General features: G+C 48.9%; 1 protein-coding gene across 11 annotated transcripts in view; it reads left to right on the forward strand.

Moving 5' to 3' along the window:
* UBR4 (ubiquitin protein ligase E3 component n-recognin 4) overlaps window positions 1-15,551 on the forward strand; it is a 2,329,353-nt gene that overhangs the window by 2,199,451 nt on the left and 114,351 nt on the right. For all 11 annotated transcript variants that reach the window (XM_078642504.1, XM_078642505.1, XM_078642507.1 and 8 more), the window contains 2 exons: window positions 1,879-2,069; window positions 14,263-14,436. In XM_078642504.1, coding sequence (XP_078498630.1) covers window positions 1,879-2,069; window positions 14,263-14,436 — 365 coding nt within the window. The remainder of the gene's footprint in view (window positions 1-1,878; window positions 2,070-14,262; window positions 14,437-15,551) is intronic.

A 15,551-nucleotide genomic window follows, 5' to 3' on the forward strand; every position in this document is an offset into this window, starting at 1 on the left:
AGCCCCTAGCCTGCTCCTCTCCTGTGGGAAGGGGCAGGAGCCTAGCTGGCATTGGGCAGGGCTCCCCATCTACAAGATGGCCGGAGCCCGGGGTCGTGCCTCACCTCGCCTCTTCCACCTGAGGGGTGGAGTTGGCAAAGGTTGGCACACCCCCCTTCCTGACGTAGTTTTTCCCGCCAGTCTTCCCGCCAGAGTGGGGGGCAGGACTGGTAGGGGCTGGTTTCTGGGTACAGCAAATGGTCTGGAGAAGCTCAGAGGCGGCATGCCTTTGAAGCTTCCCCCTTCCCATCCTGGGGGAGGAGACCTAGCACCTCGCCCAGGATGTGCATTGTTGCAGGCCCAGGAGAGCGGGGGCTCTCCTACCCAGGGGTCCAGCAACATGTCTGCTGTGTGGCAGCCACTCAGCCCAGACTTGGGTTGTAGGTTCGGGTTTTAGAGGGCATCTCTAAGATGCCCTCTGGTGCATTTTACATTAAATCCCACACTGGCATCAGTGCGGGTTTAATGTGCTGAGAAGTTTGTTACCAAACTTGTCAGTCTTCAGTGTAGCCATTATGGTGTTGTGGAGTTCGTAATGCCAACCTCCCAGCACCATATACTCTTAATGGCATCACTGCACCTACAGTGCCCTGGAATGGCCCTGGGTACTGTAGGGACACAGAGCTCATTCACCTGTGCCCACACCTCTGGCATAGGGCACCCAGCTAGAGGGGTGACTGAAGTATGCCAGGGCAGTGGGTTCTGTGAGCATGGCACACAGGGATGTGTGCCATGTCGACTCTGGTTTTAGTTCTGTACTTAGGCACTCAGCCTGCAAAGGCAATGTGTGGGTGCCCGGGTACAGTACCCCTGGGAGTGGCACAATAAGTGCTGCAGCCCTCAGGGGTCTTTTCTGGTCACCATGCCCTGGGTACCTTGGGTACCAACTACTAGGGGCTGACAGGTGGCCATAGATGCCAATTTGGTTTTGTTTCAGTACAGTTTTGGGGAAGGAACACAGGCCCTGGATACCTGGTTGGCAGGAGCCCAGGGCACACTCAGTCAAAGCACATCAGCAATTCAGACAAAAGTGGGGGAATACCAAGGCAAGAAAGATGGCACTTTCCCACAATTATGGTTTAGGTCAACTCCTCAGATCTTTCACCTTTTAGGGAGGTACTGCTTCATCTGTATTCAAAAGGTGAGGAATACGCATTTAGAAGTAGCCATCAGAAGAACAAGTTACATACCTTTGGTAACACTTTTTCTGATAGATGCTGCATCTAACTACAGATTTCTCACCTCCTCCTCTGCGAAGTGGATGTTTGATTCACAAATGGTCTCAAGTCAGGATTTGCACACTGTCAGGTCTTGAATATATATTTTACGATTAATATGCAAGGGTGCAGAGGAGTTGATAAGAAAATTGACGTCATCTCTCAGAGCGCTCCATGCCATCACTTGCTGAGGTAGTTCGATTTCGCCATGGAGTTTGATTGTACCACCTGTCAGAAAAACTGAAGCACTTGCTGGAAAATGTCATATCTAGTCTGGCACTTGGAGAGATTTCAAAAGGTGATAAATCTGCAATTAGCGTATCTGTGAGAAACTGAGCTAAGAAATAACTTGTGAATCTTCATCAAAGGTCCATAGAGGTGTTTTCATTCATGTAAAAGGAGAGTGATACAAGGGGTGGGCATCCAGATACTTTAAAAGTTGACTTTACTCTATTTTGGGCATGGTGTCTATAAAGCATTTTTTTTTTAAGTTAATTTCAAGTTTAGGTTATGCTTGTTGGGTTTGCATGGTGGTGCTGAAGGTTCATAGATCTAAAATTTGGAAAATTTAAATTGAAGTTAACTTAATTGCTACTTGATTCAAATATTTTTTATTTCACAGGGGAACCTCCTTCTGACTGGAGACAAGGATCAGCTGGTGATGCTTCTGGACCAGATCAATAGCACATTTGTGCGCTCCAATCCCAGTGTTCTTCAAGGCTTGCTGCGTATCATCCCGTACCTGTCCTTTGGAGAAATGGAGAAAATGCGGATTTTAGTGGATCGTTTTAAGCCCTTCTGCAACTTTGACAAGTGCGTCCTGTTTGCTGTCTTGGCTTTAGGAAAATTGCTGAATCCATAGCCTTTATCAGTAGTTAATTTCACTGTAACTTCAGTAGATGAAGCAAATTATTAAAACACTCCAACTGTTAGATTGAAATCAACACATTGAGGTTATACGGGGCATGACCTGCACAGGTAAAATGGAGGACACTCTATTGTAGAGGCAGTTTCCTCATATATCTTTATAATCCTTGCAATGTCAAGACCTAGCATCAGCTTGGTAACCTGCTTTGGCCAAGGTGTTTGCAAGCCCTGTGCTGAAGACTTTTTTCCCTTAAACCTGCTGCAGGACCTTAACAAAGTGCCCCACCACGGCTTCAGCTCATGGAAGTTCGTGAGTCTGGGAATCACAGTACCTAGTGGTGACTGTTTGGGGATCCGACACATAGGATCTAAAGCGCTGCTGAATCAGTTAGTTACCTGTAGGAAATGGTCCCTGTCTTGATGCCCTGGGTCTGGAGATTCAAGAGGTGGGAATAGAAGCTTATGGTGCTGACTGAATGCAGCCGAGGCGGGAGGACCTGGCAGGCTGATGACCCGGCAGGCTGATGACCCTTGTGTGCAGCTGGTGGGACGAGCCCTCGGAGTCCAAAGTTTGAGGAGGGTGGGAAATGGGAGCTTACTCCAAAACCTGAGCCAGTGCACAACTGAAGTCATGACCCTTTCCTGCTAAGCTGAGGGGCAATAAAATAGAGAAATCGCCAAGAGGTAAGTAGCACCAAACTAAGTACATTCTGAGACAAAGCAGCTGAGTTGGGGTATTGCTTAGTCTACTCGAAGATATGTGTAGGAGAGTAGGGTCTGCAATCCTATGATCACCCAGATTTTTTGCTTTTTGCTGCACTGGTTTACGACTTTCCCTGGCTGTGGGCCTGCTAATCAGACCCACAGCCTAGCTGTTCTCTCTATCCAAATTGTACTCAGGTACTGAATTGGCACTGGGCCCTCTCCAAGTCCCTGTACCCAGGGCTGAGGTGCACCCAGAAGTCTCCCAGGGGCTGAAGCATGTATTGTGCCACCCCTGGATTGACTAACTAAAACTGACACAACTGGCTGCACGACAGCTGGGGCAAGGTGGTGTACTCACCCTTTGCTTTAGATATAGTATACCTATATCTAACCCTAAAATGGACACACAGATCTCCTATCAGTCACTCCTATGGCAGGCCTTAACAATCCTGAAGGCAGAGTGCTTGGAATCGTGTGAGATGGTGCTCTGGCATGAGCTGAGCCTGTCTGCGGCTTTCGGGATCCATCCCTTAGCCGTTTCCATGATATCGCATACCATATACTCTTAAGTGCATTATAATCCTCGCGGTTATGTGCCAACTCTGGTATCGCTTTATCAAAACATGTCGAGTACAGGGTTGTTGTGATTCTAATAAATACACTGTTTATTTTCATAACACTTGTGTGGTGTCCTTTCACTGGGTGTTCAAGGGGTAATGTGATGGTAAAACAGCTGGCTTAACACGCCCTCTAGAGTCTTAGCCTTAGACTGCTCGTATCCATGCTACTAGGATAGCCGGTCTATAAGGTTGACTTACAACCAATCATCAATAAGGGTTGTTTGGACTGATATATAGTGATCACTAGAATAGTGAGCACTGCACATCAGGCCAACTTCTCACATTGGTGGCAGCGGTGGGATTTGAGCTTGCTGTTGTTTTACCACACATGCCCTAAGAATATCTTGTGAAAGATCACATAAGTACTAAAGGTACATATAACTTAGCTTAGAATACTCTGAGTTCTACTGAACCAGCTGTTGTAGCTCCTAGGGCCTAGCACACCCTAAACTACAACTCTAGCAAGGGATCAGTAGGCAAACATATAGTGTAGGTAAGTGCACCACTTACACCTCACTAGAAAAGCATGTCGACTCAGGGGGACTCTACTGAGACTCCCCTGGTCAGTGTTGACCCTCCACAGGTCACTTCAAGATATGCAGCTCTCAGTTTCCATGAGATGAGACAGATCTGTGTCTCCAGAAAACTGAAGCAGGGGTCTAACCCCACCACTTCCTTTCTGATAGGTCTCTTAGAGACATATGATGCCAGAAAGCTTTCTCAGTTACATGAGAACATGCCAGCCTTAGAGGGAACCTCTGGGGATCCAGATCTCCCCAACACTGATTCAGCAGTTGAGGAGGAGGATCAGGAGGTACTCTCTGGGGATGAGGTAGACAAAGGTCTTGAGGTAGTCAGAAGGCTAACTAGGACCAACTTAGACTTACTTGGGCTAGGATCTGGGGGCCCCCCAGTACTAACCCGAAGTGGGCCTAACCTTGGAGTTAGGAGAGATAGATCTCTTTCTAGGGACTCCAATAGATCTCTGCACTCTAATGCCTCTTCTCAGGGGAGAAGGAATCCTCCACAGAGGAGATTTACTTCCCCTCAGAGAAGGGAGCATGAAGCTAGGATGAGACAAGCTGAACTGAGGATTGAAAGGGAAGAAATTGCCCTGGCCAAAGAGAAGCTTGCCCTGGCAAGAGAGCAGCAGATGAGTGGGCTAGCTCCCACTGGTGGCAGCAATCTCCCAAGAGATAAAGAGAAGGGTTTAGATACTAAACACCTGACTAAAATAGTGCCCCCCTTTAAGCAAGGGGACGACATCCAGAAATGGATGGCTGCTCTGGAGAGGGCCTGCACTGTGCAGGGCATTCCCCAGAGTCAGTGGGCAGCTATACTGTGGCTCTCCTTTGATGGTAAAGGTAGAGATAAGCTCCTCACTACAAGAGTGGAGGATGCTAACAATTACCAGGTCCTGAAGAATACACTGGTTGATGGGTTTGGTTTAACCACTGAGCAGTACAGGTTGCTGTTCAGAGACACCCAGAAAACTCAGTCTCAGGACTGGTCTGATTTTGTGGATTGTGCCACTAAGGCTTTGGAGGGCTGGTTGCTGGGTAGCAAGGTTACAGATTACACAGGATTGTATAATCTAATGATGAGAGAACACATTTTGAACAATTGTCAGAACCAGTTGCTGCACCAGCACCTTGTTGATTCAGATCTGACCTCTCCCCAAGAATTGGGAAAGAAGGCAGACAAATGGGTCAGGACAAGGATCAAGCAGAACCAGAACCAGATCCAGGGTGGTCAGAAGAAAGCAGACCAGAAGGGTAATGTTAAGAATGAGCAAAATGACCAGAAGTCTTCACCAGGTCCCCAACAAACCAAAGAGGGTGGGGGTCAGGCTTCCCAGAAGAAGAAGACTCAAGAAGGCCAGTCAAAAAGGTGGTGCCAGTACTGCAAAAGTAAATCTCACTGGTTTAGTGAGTGCACCAAAAGAGGAGGACAAACTCCTGCCACTACAGCTCCTAAAGCAACTGCACCTCCTAGTACAGTCAGTAGTGGTAGTGTCACTCCCAAGGCATTAGTTGGGTTAACCTTGGGTACTGAGGGGTCTGACAACTTAGTTGGCACACTCACTCAGGCTGTCCTTGTCTGTACAGGGGATATGGATATGTCCCCTGAAATAAGTCCCAATACTTTGGGCAAATACAGGCAGACACCTTTGATTAATGGCAAAATGGCTCAGGCCTATAGGGACACTTGTGCCAGTGTCACCATGGTGACACCAAACTTTGTGGACCCTGGACAGATCATGCCAGGTACTGATTTCCTGGTGACCAATGCCAGCAATGTCACTACTAGTCATAGTGTGGCAATTGTAGCTTTCTCCTGGGGTGGAGTGAAGGGACAAAAGAAAGTGGTAGTCAGTTCAGACCTCCCAGTTGATTGTTTGTTGGGCAATGATTTGGAGTCATCACAATGGTCAGAAGTGGAGCAGAGGACTCACATGGAGATGTTAGGCTTGCCAGCACATGTGCTTGCTGTGACTAGGTCACAGGCCAGAAGATGCCCCACTGAACAGGTGCTGGATCCTGAAATTATGGACCAGACACCTCCCAAGAAGAAGAGCAGTAAGGGTAAGGCTTTGCCTTCCCCCTTGCCCCAGGTTGAGGATCAACTCTCTGAGGAGGCTGATCTAGAAGAGCTGAGGGAAACTGAGCCTAAAGAGCTTGAACTTGATCAAGTTGAGTTTCTGGGCTCAGGGGGACCCTCCAGAGCAGACCTGGGGAAGGAACAGTTGAGCTGCCCTTCCCTTGAACCCCTCAGACAGCAGGCTGCTGCTGAGGCTGCAGGGAATGCCACAGGTGCCCACAGGGTATACTGGGAAGATGGACTCCTGTACTCTGAGTCAAGAGACCCCAAGCCTGGTGCAACCAGGAGGCTGGTCATCCCCTTGTCTCTGAGAGGTTTCCTTCTCACCTTGGCCCATGAGATTCCCCTTGCAGGTCATTTAGGTCAGACAAAGACTTGGGACAGGCTTGTCTCACACTTTCACTGGCCCCATATGAATGAGAATACCAAGGAGTTTTGTCGCTCATGTGTCACTTGCCAAGCCAGTGGTAAGTCAGGTGGCACAACAAAGGCCCCCCTCATACCACTACCTGTGGTGGGGGTTCCCTTTGAAAGAGTGGGGATTGACATTGTTGGTCCAATGGAACCCCAGACAGCATCAGGACACAAGTTTATACTGGTGGTGGTGGACCATGCCACCAGGTATCCTGAGGCTATTCCCCTTAGGACCACTACAGCCCCTGTAGTGGCAAGAGCCCTAGTTGGAGTGTTCTCCAGAGTGGGTTTCCCTAAGGAGGTCGTTTCTGACAGAGGTACAAACTTCATGTCAGGATATCTGGCTGCCATGTGGAAAGAGTGTGGTGTGAACTACAAGTTCACCACACCCTATCATCCACAATGCAATGGGCTTGTTGAGAGATTCAACAGGACCCTGAAAGGGATGATTCATGGACTACCTGAACCTCTTAGGAGAAGATGGGATGTCCTGATCCCCTGCCTCTTGTTTGCTTACAGAGAGGTCCCACAGAAGGGGGTTGGCTACAGCCCTTTTGAGCTTCTGTATGGGCATCCTGTAAGAGGACCCCTGTGTTTGGTGAAGGAAGGATGGGAGAGACCTCTCAAAAAGCCTGCAACCAACATAGTGGACTATGTACTTGGTCTCCGCTCCAGGATGGCTGAGTATATGGAAAAGGCATCTAAAAACCTTGAGGCCAGCCAGGAACTTCAAAAAGCTTGGCATGACCAAAAGGCTGTACTGACTGTGTACCAGCCAGGACAGAAGGTGTGGGTGCTGGAGCCAGTGGCCCCAGCAGCTCTGAAAGACAAATGGTCTGGGCCCCACACCATCATTGAGCAAAAGGGAGAGGTTACCTACTTGGTGGACCTTGGAACTCCCAGGAGCCCTCTCAGAGTGCTCCATGTTAACAGGCTCAAGGCATATGTTGACAGGAAGGACATGAGCTTGCTCATGGCCACAGATGAGGGACAGGAGGAAGAGAGTGACCCTCTCCCAGACCTGCTCACTCAGAATCCTGATGATGGGTCAGTTGATGGTGTTGTCTTTTGTGGCAGCCTCACTGAACATCAGCAACAGGATTGCAGGCAAGTTCTGCAATCCTTTCGACATATGTTCTCTCTGACACCCAGCCAAACTGATTGGTGTACCCATGATGTTGACACTGGAGACAGTCTGCCTGTCAAGAGTAAAATCTACAGACAGCCTGATCATGTTAGAGACTGCATCAAAACTGAAGTGCAGAAAATGTTGGAACTGGGAGTCATTGAGCCCTCAGATAGCCCTTGGGCTAGCCCAGTAGTTCTAGTGCCAAAGCCTCACACCCAGGGTGGTAAGAGAGAGATGAGGTTTTGCGTAGACTACAGAGGCCTCAATGCAGTCACTAAGACTGATGCCCACCCAATACCAAGAGCAGATGAGCTTATAGATAGATTGGCTTCTGCCAACTTCTTAAGCACATTTGATTTGACAGCTGGGTATTGGCAAATCAGGTTAGCTGAGGAAGCCAAACCTAAAACAGCATTTTCTACCCCTGGAGGGCATTATCAATTTGTGGTAATGCCCTTTGGACTGAAAAATGCACCTGCCACCTTCCAAAGGTTGGTGAATCAAGTCCTCACTGGGCTGGATGACTTCTGTGCAGCTTATCTTGACGATATTGCTGTCTTTAGCTCCACCTGGGAGGATCACCTGGTCCACCTGAGGAAAGTGTTAGAGGCCCTGCAAAAGGCAGGCCTCACTATCAAGGCCACAAAGTGCCAGATAGGGCAGTCACAGGTTGTATACCTGGGCCACCTTGTAGGTGGAGGCCAGGTTCAGCCACTGGAGAGTAAGATACAGGCCATCAAGGACTGGACTCCTCCAATCACCCAGACTCAGGTTCGAGCTTTCTTGGGCCTGACTGGGTACTATAGGAAGTTTGTCAGAAATTATGGGTCCATAGTGACCCCCCTTAATGACCTGACAAGCAAGAAGATGCCAAAGAAAGTTCAGTGGACAGCAAGCTGTCAGAAAGCATTCAATGACCTAAAGCAGGCCATGTGCACAGCACCTATCCTCAAGAGTCCAGATTACTCCAAGCCATTCATTGTCCAAACAGATGCTTCTGAGTTGGGTGTGGGAGCTGTTCTGTCTCAACTGAATTTTGATGGTAATGATCAGCCTATTGCTTTCATTAGTAGAAGGTTGACACCCAGAGAGAAAAATTGGTCAGCTATTGAGAGGGAGGCCTTTGCTGTGGTCTGGGCCCTGAAGAAGCTGAGGGCCTACTTGTTTGGCACTCACTTCACTATTCAGACAGACCATAAGCCCCTCTTGTGGCTAAATCAGATGAAGGGTGAAAACCCCAAACTGCTTAGGTGGTCCATTTCCCTACAGGGGATGGATTTTACAGTGGAGCATAGACCTGGGACTGATCACAGCAATGCTGATGGGCTCTCCAGGTATTTCCACTTAGAGCAAGAAGACTCACCTGGTCAAGGTTAGTTTATTGTCCCAAAGTTTGGGGGGGGGTCATGTAGGAGAGTAGGGTCTGCAATCCTATGATCACCCAGATTTTTTGCTTTTTGCTGCACTGGTTTACGACTTTCCCTGGCTGTGGGCCTGCTAATCAGACCCACAGCCTAGCTGTTCTCTCTATCCAAATTGTACTCAGGTACTGAATTGGCACTGGGCCCTCTCCAAGTCCCTGTACCCTGGGCTGAGGTGCACCCAGAAGTCTCCCAGGGGCTGAAGCATGTATTGTGCCACCCCTGGATTGACTAACTAAAACTGACACAACTGGCTGCACGACAGCTGGGGCAAGGTGGTGTACTCACCCTTTGCTTTAGATATAGTATACCTATATCTAACCCTAAAATGGACACACAGATCTCCTATCAGTCACTCCTATGGCAGGCCTTAACAATCCTGAAGGCAGAGTGCTTGGAATCGTGTGAGATGGTGCTCTGGCATGAGCTGAGCCTGTCTGCGGCTTTCGGGATCCATCCCTTAGCCGTTTCCATGATATCGCATACCATATACTCTTAAGTGCATTATAATCCTCGCGGTTATGTGCCAACTCTGGTATCGCTTTATCAAAACATGTCGAGTACAGGGTTGTTGTGATTCTAATAAATACACTGTTTATTTTCATAACACTTGTGTGGTGTCCTTTCACTGGGTGTTCATGGGGTAATGTGATGGTAAAACAGCTGGCTTAACACGCCCTCTAGAGTCTTAGCCTTAGACTGCTCGTATCCATGCTACTAGGATAGCTGGTCTATAAGGTTGACTTACAACCAATCATCAATAAGGGTTGTTTGGACTGATATATAGTGATCACTAGAATAGTGAGCACTGCACATCAGGCCAACTTCTCACAATATGTATGCTGATTTAAAAAATAAAATCTTTTTAAAATGGGATTTATTTTCACTAGACAGGACGTTGCACAGAAATGGAGGGAGACTGATGCACCTCCAGTTAAAGTGGAAAATATGGACAGGTGTCTGGTCCTGTGTGTGCCCAAGAATCCACAAGAAAATGTGGGGACTCTGGAAGTCCTGGGTCAACATCACAGTGCCCAACTTATCTCTTTGTAAGAGGGTACTGGAGGGCTTTGCCTCAACAATTTTGCTTGCCAAATGGTTGTGCCTCTACACTGATAGTATGGTTTGATATGAATCTCTTTATTTTGCAGTCAACAATGTAGTTCTATGCCATTACTTGCTTAGCATGTAATTGTGTTTATCACCAAGAAAGTAGAATCTGAAAGACACACGTTAGTGATAGATTCCTTACCTTAGAATATCGCCAGGCATCAGACTGGATCCGGAAAGATTTCGTCAACAGTACCCCTGCGCGTCGATAGGTTTCGTCGTACGGCTCCGCGTGCGTCGGCATCATATTCGCCGAGATGACGTCACTGGAGCTGCTTAGACGCGCGCTGACGTCAGTTCGTTCTTTCTTTGTCCGCGCCAGCAAGCACAGATCCGGAGAGAGCGGTACCCCGTCACTTGTTGAGTAAGTATTTGTTTGTAATCATTTGTGCGGATGGTTCTCATCTGTGCTATTGCGAAGGGGAGAGATGCGGCTAAGTTCACGATATGTTTTGGTTTTGATACCGCTGATTCACTGGGTAGAGCGATTTCCACAATGGTGGCACTACGTCGTCATGCATGGTTGAGGACGACTGGATTTTCTGCGGATGTCCAAAATACTTTGATGGACATGCCCTTCGCTGGCACTCGCCTTTTTGCTGTAAAGGCGGATTCCACATTGGAGCGTTTCAAGGACCCTCGAGCCACGGCCAAGTCCTTAGGCCTTTCGGCCACACGTACTCCTTCCGCTCCTACCTTTCATTCTTCTCGTAGCTCAGGTAGGGGCGTCCAAACAAGTTAGTTTCAAAACAGGCCTGCCAAAGTTGCACCTGATTCCCTCCCAGAAGCTCCTCTTCATCAGAGTGGTTCTAGACACAGCACAGTTTTGAGTTTATCCTCCCGGACAGCGAGTCCAGGACATTCGGGCTATGATTCAGCCCTTGTCCTGGGTTTCGTTCAGGACGACCTTGAGGCTGCTGGGACTCGTGGCTTCCTGCTGACCAACCATACGAGGTGGCATATGCGGGCTCTGCAGTGGGACCTGAAGTTCCAGTGGGTCCAGCATAAGGGCAACCTGTCCGATCACGTCCAGATCTTCGAGGGCGCTGCACGACAGTTGCAGTGGCGGCTCACAAATCGCGATTGGGTCAGTGGCAGATCACTCTCCCTTTCCCCAACCGGAGCACACGGTGGTGACGGATGCGTCCCTGCTGGGATGGGGGGGGGGGCACATGGAAGAGGCGGAGATCACAGGCCTCTCATCTCCGGCGGAGTCCCGGCTCCATATCAACCTTCTGGAGCTGCGGGCGATCTGGCTGAAGGCATTCCTTTCCTCTGTCCGGGGAAGTGTAGTGCAGTTGTTCACTGACAACACCATCGCCTTGTGGTATTGCAACAAACAGGGCGGGGTGGGGTCGTGGACCCTATGTCAGGAGGCTCTGCGCCTCTGGACATGGCTGGAACATCAAGGCATTACCATGGTGGTTCAACACCTGGCAGGATCTCTGAACGCCAGGGTGGACAAACTCAGCCGCCGGTGCATGGTGGATCACTAATGGCGTCTGAACTCGGACGTGGGGCAAGGTGTCTTTCTGCAGTGGGGAGAGCCTTGGTTAGGTTTATTCGCCACAGAAGAGAACGCGTAGTGTCACCGGTTCTGCGCGTTGGAATTTCCAAGGCGGCACTCGCTCGGCAACGCTTTTCGTCATGAGTGGAGCTGCGGTCTGTTGTACGCCTTTCCCCCTATACCTATACCTCTTCTACCCAGAGAGCTGAAGAAAATTAGGCATGACCGGGCCCAGATCATCCTTGTGGCTTCGGACTGGGCTCAAAGAGTTTGGTATCCCGAGATACTCAGTATGAGCATCGACCCCCCGATCCGTCTGCCTCTTTGGAAGGACCTTCTGTCGCAGCAGCAGGTCCTCCACCCGAACCTGTCCAGCCTCCACCTCCATGCTTGGAGATTGAGCGGTGGCAGTTGACACCTTTCGATCTTCCTCCTGAAGTCTGTGATGCCATTCTGGCGGCCTCAAAACAGTGTACACCTTTAGGTGGAACAGATTTGTGGCATGGTGCACAGCTAAGACTGTGGATCCCCTTTCTGAGGTTCTTCTGTTCCTTTTCTCTTTGGCCCAGCAGGGCTCTGCTCTGGGCACTATCAAAGGTTATCTTTCGGCCATCTCTGCCTTTCTACGGCTTCCAGATCAGCCTTCTCTGTTTAAGTCCTCGGTTGTTAACCGTTTCCTTAAAGGCATTACGCATACCTTTCCGCCAGTGCCTTTCATAATGCCTCAGTGGGACTTGAATCTTGTCTTGACTTTTCTGATGTGTGCTCCCTTTGAGCCCCTTCATAACTGACCCTTACGTCTTCTTACTCTCAAGACGGCTTTCCTGGTAGCTATCGCCTCTGCCAGGAGAGTGAGTGAGCTCCAGGCTCTTTCTTCCAAACCTCCTTTCATTTCTGTACTTCCAGATTAGGTGGTTCTCAGGACCCATCCATCCTTCTTGCCAAAGGTTGTCACGCCCTTCCACACCAGGCAGATCATCACTTTGCCCACCTTCTTTCCGCATCCTTCAAGGAAAGAGGAGAGGCTCCACCGTCTTGTCCCGAAACGTGCGCTTGCATTGTATCTGCAGCGTACACAGCAGTTCCGGGTGGCCGATCAACTCTTTGTTGTCTACGTGGGCTCCAAGAAGGGTCGGGCGGTGCACAAACGGGCCATCTCCCGGTGGGTTGTTCAGTGCATCAAAGCCTGTTACTCCTTGGCCAAGAAGGAGCCTCCTGTGGGTCTGCGTGCCCATTCAACCAGGGCAACAGCAGCCACTACTGCCTTGGGAGGCGGTGTTCCCCTGCAGGATATTTTTCAGGCAGCTACGTGGGCCTCGCTGCACACAATTACCAAGCCCCTACTGCCTTGACAGTCAGGACCGGCGAGACTGCTTCTTTGGCCGTTCTGTGCTCTGTGACTTTCTGGTGTAATCCTGTTCGCAGACCCACCACTGGGGTTGGTATTGCTGTGATATCTATTCTAAGGTAAGGAATCTATCACTAACGTGTCTCTTTCAGATGCACAAGTTACTTACTTGTGTAGCGATATATCTGTAAGAGACATTAGTTAGTGATAGATTCCTTACCGCCCTGCCCATCCTCCCCGTTCTGCAAACTGGTTACTAGGGTGAAGGTCATCCCCTTTTTAGGGCCCTAGTTTTATGCACCAATTGTCAGTCTCTTGCATGGCTCCGCGTTGTGGCGCAGAATAGTTGTGTACAGAACTGACGTCAGCGTGCATGGGTGGCGCCTAAGTACTATCCATGATGTCATCTCGGTGCCTATGATGCCAGTGACGGACGTGGAGCCGCAGGGCGCTACCTACTGGCGCGCAGAGGTACTGCTAAGCAGAAAAACTGTTCCGGATCCAGCCTGACGCCTGGGGTTATTCTAAGGTAAGGAATCTATCACTAACTAATGTCTCTTACAGATATATTGTTACACAAGTAAGTAACCTGCATTAAAAAAGGAATCTTGACTTAACTAGACATTTTGAAAAAAGACAAACCATGTCGCAACTCAATGCTCCAGTTTCAAGCATACCTCTACAGCATTTGCTTCTTCCAATTTTGCTTCATACAGAGTGAATGTTGATGACTGCAGATTAGATCTCCCGATCTGCTGACTGATTCTCCACTGTCCTGTATAATGCTTCCAATGGAGAAGTGTGGCTCAATGGTTAGAGCAGGCAGACCTTGATGCAGAGCTCTGGCCAGGGACCAGGGTTCGATTCCCGCCTCGGCGGGTCTCCGGCTCATTAATTCCCCTGACTGGATATTCTCGCCTCAGTGCCTGTTCTGATCATGGGTCCCACGCTGCAACTCTGGGCAATAGCTTGCTTAGTCTCCACAGCGGCCCCAAAAGCGCTGGGATGCCTGGCTGCACCTGGGGGGTGCCCAGGAGTGGACATTTCCCAGGAAAGCTAGGAAGGGTTCCTAAGCGGTATACGGACAGCTCCGGGACACCTCCGGTGGAGGTAGCTGTGCGCTTTACAAATTCCGACATTTACATTTTACATTTACAATGTTATTTTGTCCATATCATTTAGGTGCCCCACATCTTGCTTTCTGCTGGACTGTGTTGCTCTCCCACCGTACTTGTTACTAACCATAGTATTTATTCCTAACTTTGATATTTTACCTTCTCTTAGGTATGATGATGAGCACAGCACAGATGATAAAGTGTTTCTGGACTGCTTTTGCAAAATTGCAGCTGGTATAAAAAACAACAGCAATGGGCATCAGTTGAAAGATCTCATCTTGCAGAAAGGAATAACCCAGAACGCACTCGACTACATGAAAAAGCATATCCCTGTTGCTAAGAAGTAAGATGCTTCCTGCATGAGTAATTTCTCCCTAGTAGCAATTCCTGATCAACTACCAATTATTCCAACTGCTTAGAAATTGCCAGTTAAATAACCTATCACTGCTCACTGTACAGAGCAGCATGGATGGGTGCAGTGTTGGAGACAAAAATGTTATGCATTGAGTTTCTGGAGAACATCATGGTAGTGTTTGCAGATAAGTAGTATATTTGTGGTTACATGTAGTTAAGTCAGGTTTGTGTGTGTGGTATGGAAAGATTATGGTTGTATATGTGGTTTGGAGAAGGGCTGGTGTACTAAGTGTTGTGCAATATGGGAACAGTATGCTGAGTGTTTGCTTTGCAAGTGGGTGGTTTGTGAGCGGTGGAGCAGGTGGTGTTTGATGTACAAATGAGGCCACTGGTAAGTGTAGGAAGGTAGATCCCTGACTATGGTTGCCCCCAACTTTTTGCCTGGTGTTTTGCTGGTTTTCTGACTAGGTTGACCTGGGGCCCTGCTATTCAGGACCCCAGGCCCACTGCTCTCTCTGTTAAAATGGATTCCATGTACCTTAGGTACATATCTAATTGGATACTGAGTCACCTTATCAGTCCCTGTACAGTGTACCTTAGGTACCCAGGGCATAGGTGTACCCAGGGCCTACCAGGGGCTGCAGCATGTATTATGCCACTCCTGGCTGGCCATCCAAATCTGACACAACTGGCTGCACGACAGCTGGGGCAAGGTGGTGTAATCACCCTTTGCTTTAGATATAGTATACCTATATCTAACCCTAAAATGGACACATGTATTCCTATCAGTCACTCCTATGGCAGGCCTTAACAATCCTGAAGGCAGAGTGCTTGGAATCATGTGAAATGGTGCTCTGGCATGAGCTGAGCCCGTTTGCAGCTTGCGGAACCAAGTCCTAATAGCTGTTCCATGATAACGCATACCATATACTCTTAAGTGCATTATAATCCTCGCGGTTATATGCCAACTCTGGTATCGCTTTATCAAAACATGTCGAGTAAGGTGTCATACGAATTGGAATACTAACCCCTCGCCAATTCTGGCGACGGGGTTAGCATTCCACCCTTCTAGAGGGACACGACATGTTGGTAACCTGTAACCCC

The sequence above is a fragment of the Lissotriton helveticus genome, chromosome 5_1, assembly GCF_964261635.1.
Source record: "Lissotriton helveticus chromosome 5_1, aLisHel1.1, whole genome shotgun sequence".
NCBI lineage: Eukaryota > Metazoa > Chordata > Amphibia > Caudata > Salamandridae > Lissotriton > Lissotriton helveticus.